The sequence below is a fragment of the Gordionus sp. m RMFG-2023 genome, unplaced genomic scaffold (genome assembly GCF_954871325.1).
Source record: "Gordionus sp. m RMFG-2023 unplaced genomic scaffold, tfGorSpeb1-WG-v2 contig_350, whole genome shotgun sequence".
NCBI classification, from domain to species: Eukaryota; Metazoa; Nematomorpha; class Gordioida; order Chordodea; family Parachordodidae; genus Gordionus; species Gordionus sp. m RMFG-2023.
Window position 1 is genome coordinate 4,944 of NW_027051082.1, and position 5,476 is coordinate 10,419.

General features: G+C 25.6%; 1 protein-coding gene across 1 annotated transcript; it reads left to right on the forward strand.

Moving 5' to 3' along the window:
• Positions 1-3,326: 3,326 nt before the first annotated feature.
• LOC135930715 (uncharacterized) lies at positions 3,327-5,111 on the forward strand. Its single transcript, XM_065467515.1, has 6 exons — positions 3,327-3,361; positions 4,116-4,231; positions 4,280-4,410; positions 4,474-4,639; positions 4,725-4,874; positions 4,951-5,111. The coding sequence occupies exons 1-6, from the start codon at positions 3,327-3,329 to the stop codon at positions 5,109-5,111; spliced, it is 759 nt and encodes a 252-aa protein (XP_065323587.1).
• The last annotated feature ends 365 nt before the right edge of the window (positions 5,112-5,476 follow it).

Here is a 5,476-nt window from a genome sequence, read left to right on the forward strand (position 1 = left end):
AAAAAAAATTTCCATGCTAAAAAGGTATTACTTAGAAAAGTATATTTACATTTTGGCTTTTCGGTATAATATTTTTTTGTGTAATATACTGGTTTGATATAATCTTTTGAATCATAGGTGGAATACAATTTATACAGGCAGATCACAATTAGAACACTGAGAATTCTTGACATATTTATTAGTTTGAAATTGATGTTAATTTAGTTTTCAAACAAAAACGAAAATGAGAAAAAAATTTTTTTACCAATATAAATAAAACAATCTTTAAATGATATTATAAAATTTTGCTTTATATTATATATTATATAAATATAAATTTAAAACTAAGTTTAACAAAATAGATATAACTACCGGCAGTAAACTGTATCTTTATTTTAAAAAAAATACTACCATGCTTAATTATTATATTTTTTTTAAAAATCGCAGTAATTTACTCGAATAATTTAAAAATTATTATGATGGTAAATTTAACATTTAATTAAATCTTAATTTGATCAAGCAAATAAAATAGTTTTCTTTAGAATTATTAAATTGCTACTTACAGAAGAAAAGATATAGCGTGCTCGTCGGTTAGCCACTGACAAATCTAGGATTTTTATAAAGAGAGCGAGATAGGAACTTTTGGTTGGTTTTTTTAACCAGAAATTTATGCCAGATTTTGCTTTAGATTTCTCTCTTTGAAGAATTTTTGGCACGAATTACGTTTTTAATTATATAATTATGCTTATTTTTTTAAAGATTATAGTTTGTTAAAATGACATACTCTACTCTCATATTTTCGGGAGAGGGATGGGAGAGCTTTTGAGTATTTAACTTCTGGTATGTTATATAGAAAAATTGAATTCAAGGATGAATTCACACCTACCTTTTTGTAAAATTATATCTATACTTAAAAAAGAATATTTGATATTTGGTCCATATTTTACGAATACGAATAATTAAATATATATATATTTATGTATAATTTTATCTATTATTCGATCAAATTATCCAAAAAATATTTGTATAATTTAAAATCGAGTAAACTTCAACCACAAAGTCAATTTTCGTTTGCTCTCTAATTGGCTTGGAAATAATAAAAAGATTTACAAATAATAAAAAGATTTATATATGGGATAATCGTAGCATAGGAGCCTTGACTCAAAATGAACGATTATGATGGATTTACGTAATGGGATTATGGTATCCGAATTACTTCTACGAAAGATGAACGGAAATGAACCATTCAAATTGTTTTACTAGGATTTTGGTATCAGATGAACTCTGACGCAATGGTAGCAGATAACTTCTGACTCCAAATGAAGCATTGAAATTTTTTTTTCAAAATTATAAGTGATAATAATAATTTTTTTTATTGTGAAACGTTTTTTTTTTGGAATGTATCACGTGTAGACCTGTGCGCCGCCGGCAATTTTATTCACGCCGGAACAGTCGCCGATTGAGATCAGCGGCGTGAGGTCGTAATAATTTACCCGCTAAGCCATATGGATATCAAATAAAAGGTGATAAAAATATCTTTGGATTCTAAGGATAATTATCACTTCTAAGTGAGCCGGTCTAGGGGGGTAGGGGGGAGGGTCAAGAATATTTTATTCAGCAAAATATTAATATGGGTATCAAATAACTTGACTCAAGGAGGGGGGTGGGAAAATAAGAAAATGGATATTGGTATCAAATAAAAGGTAATATCCATTATCAAATTTAAGGACAAAATTCTCATTTGCAGTCATTTTTAACTGACGGGTTATCAACTAGTATATATATTTATAATCTTTAATTTTTAGTATTGATTTTTTTTTTGTCGAACTATAATTGATATTTATTACCTTTAGCTTTCTACACAATAAAAACATCTGTTAGAAAAATTCAACTTCCAATTTTACATTTCTCGTAACAGTTTGTAAATCGTGTCTATGAGACATCAGTTTATCTTTTGACTGAAAGGTGTCCATTGGTTCATCTTCATATTCTTGGGGCTTTTCTAAAGGCAGTTATATAATGAATGTATACTTGAAATCTGGTATCGAGATCAATAGGAGACAAGGGGGGATAACATTTTTTTTAGGTAAGGGGAAGAGCGAATATAAAATATATTACCCACATTTAATAAAAGGGTGTCAAAATCATTTTTTCTTCAATAATTAGTCTATAAATTTATTTAAATATCAACTTTATGTTGTAAAAGTGGAAAACTTTCCCAACAATCCCCAAAATTGGGATTATCACTTTGATGCAGCTTCCCAAACTATTCGCTACTTTGGGTATAATGAATTGGAATGTATTAATTTATTATAAATAATTTGTATGAATTATTTTATCGTTCAAAATATCATAATATACAATTAGATATTCTTTCTTTCTTTCTTTTCTTTTCTTTTCTTTTCATTTTCTTTTCTTTTCTTTCTTTTCCTTTCCCTTTCTTCTAATTATATATAAAAATTGAAAATTTTGTTTATTTTAATAAATCATTTATGTATACGTAGGAAAAATCAATCAAAGTTTAAACATTTGCCATGCGCACAATTACGCATTCTACATACAAGTAAAATGTAATTATATAATTAAATTTTATCAGGCTATGAAGATTCAAAGAGAATTACCAATCAACTAAACTAATATATTATCCATCTTATTTTTAAGATATAATCACAGTAATGGTATTTATATATATGTATATATAATAATTAAGAATGGTTTTATATCTTTTTAATTGAAATTTTTAAAATATTTTTCTTTTGTTGAATTAGATAATTAGCTATAATTCTTTCTTCTTCATTTGCTAATATTCTCTTCCTTTTGGATTTGACAACCAAAATTTTATTTCTTAATATAACTAAATTATTTCATAATGGAATATTTCTAAAATATTTTTTACTTATAGATAGATATTATTTAAAAGCTAAAGAATAAAATTTCAACATTCTATTATATTTTATTAAAAATGAAATTAAGTTGTTTGACATAGTTCAGGGTTTATCTAGCCCCTTTCATCTACCTCTAAATATGTCTGCGTGTATTTCATTACAGTTCAGTGAAGGTATCTTAGCCAGGATGTACCATATTAATGGAGAAAAGATTAAGTAATAATATCTTTAACATTATCAATACAACTTAACAAAAAACGCGTATTCTTGTCAGCACAAGGATTTCAGCAGATCTCCTCAATGGTTCACATTTGTTTTGTTTAGTAAAAAATAAAAATGGACATTTTTATACTTAACTTCCGGTTGTTATATAGGAAAATATATTTATGTACAATTTTTTATTATTCGAAAATATATATATAATTTAAAATTGAGTAACTATCATCAACGGTTGTTTGTTAAATGACATATTCTACCCATATTTTTGGAAGAGAGAGGTAACAAATCTAATTTTACGAAAACGTAGTTTGTGAAATCTTATTGAATTATTTATTTTTTTTTAAATAACATAAAATTAATATTTTTTAAAAAATGATGATTTTAAGTGAGAAAAATATAAAATTAAAAACCAAAATTATATAATTAAACTAACGCAATCGTGCCAAAAGTTTTTTAAAAAAAATCTGGTAAAATTTTCTGGTTGTTCCTTTCTCTCTTTATAAAAATCCTGGATCTGTCAGTGTATCTGGACAAAGAATACTATCTATTTTTTTCTTAAATAATTAAGCAATTTAATAATTTAAAGAAAACTATTTTATTTGCTTGATCCAATTGCCAAATTCATATAATTTTAAATTATCGAGGTAAATTACACAACAAATTTTTTTAAATGATTTGCGAATTAAAAAAAATTATAATAATTAAGCATGGTTTTTTTTAACTTTTTTTTAAAAAAAATGAAAATACGTTTAAACTGCCTATAGTTATATCTGTTTTGTTAAATTTAAATTTAGATTTATATATATTATAAAAATACTAATAAATTATCAAATCAAAAACAATTACTTGTAATAGGATCTTATTTTAAATGTAAACTGGATAAGAACTTTTGTTTTATAAAGCAAAATTTTATCACAAATATTATTTAAAGATAAAGTTTATTCATATACTTAATAAAAACTTGCTCATTAAACTCCTTTTTGAAAACTAAATTATAACATTAAAATTTTTCAAACTAATAAATATGTCAAGAATTCTCAGTGTTCTAATTGTGATCTGCCTGTGTAAATTGTATTCCACTCATGATTCAAAAGATTATAACAAACCAGTATATTACTCCAAAAAATATTATACCGAAAAACCAAAATGTACTCTTTCTAAAATATTATCCTTTTTAACTATATCATTAAATTTAGTCCCCAAGATTGACATTAAGCTGTACAAAGATCTCGTTAGCGCTAAAAACAAAGTAATCGATGTAGTGGCTCTGGTGGAATTGGAATACCGTTCAGCCACAGATTTGGAATGCGCGCTAAAAATCTCTTTCGTAACAAATCATTTTTATTTTAAATTGATGCAAAAATAATAAAAATATCATTTTCTCAAATAGGGTTCCTTATATCAGCTTATCCAAAACAACCCTCTAGGTCATGATGGGGCTAGAGTAGGAATCGTGACATATAACAAAAATGCCAACGTTCATTTATCACTGGAAACAGCAACATCTCCGTCGGGCGCATTCGCTACTCCTAACGCTATTTTCAATGATAGAACAAGTATATATATATTTTTTTAAATTGGAATTTGATATCATCAGATTTAAGAATTAAATTCTAAAATAATTACTTTTATTACTATTAGATTATTTGAATGTTGACAAGGCCCTGTCACTCGCATATTCAATGTTAAAAAATTTAAGTAGGCCAGACTCCATTAGACAAATATGGGTTTATATATCAGAGACATCTGTGGGATATCCGAAGGCAACTGCCAAATCAATTAAATATGATGGTATGTACAAAGAACTAAATTCAGTTTTTTTTTCAATCTTGTATTATTATTATTATTTTCCTCTATAAAATTCTAGGTATCGAAATAGAAGTCTTTGCTGTAGGTCCGAGAGTGAGTTACGATCAAATAAATGCTATTGCATCTTCTCCCAAGCATATTATATTTTCTCCAGATTATTGCTCCTCCAAAGATTCTCTTGTTGATTTGGTCAATGAGAGACTTTTTGTTTGCATTTAAACCTATTTTTTATACAATTTGTATTTTTATTCAAATAAAAGCCTAATGGCGTTTCAAAAAAGTGTGTAATTTTTCCTGTATACAAATTATAAAATTAAAACTACTTATTAATATCGTTGATCTTAGACATTAACATAAACTCAGATTTCCTATTGTGGAGGAATACTTAAAAAAAAGTTAGAATAAATGGTTATCAATTTAATTATTATTATATTTTTACGTCAGAACAATTTATTATTAAAATGGGGTAAAAATTGGTTAAATTGTTATTTAAATCATATATATTTTTTTAATATATAGGAAACATGGGTTATTTGGCAGGTACTTTTATTTCGGGGATAAATTTTTTTTTCTTTCTATTTTAT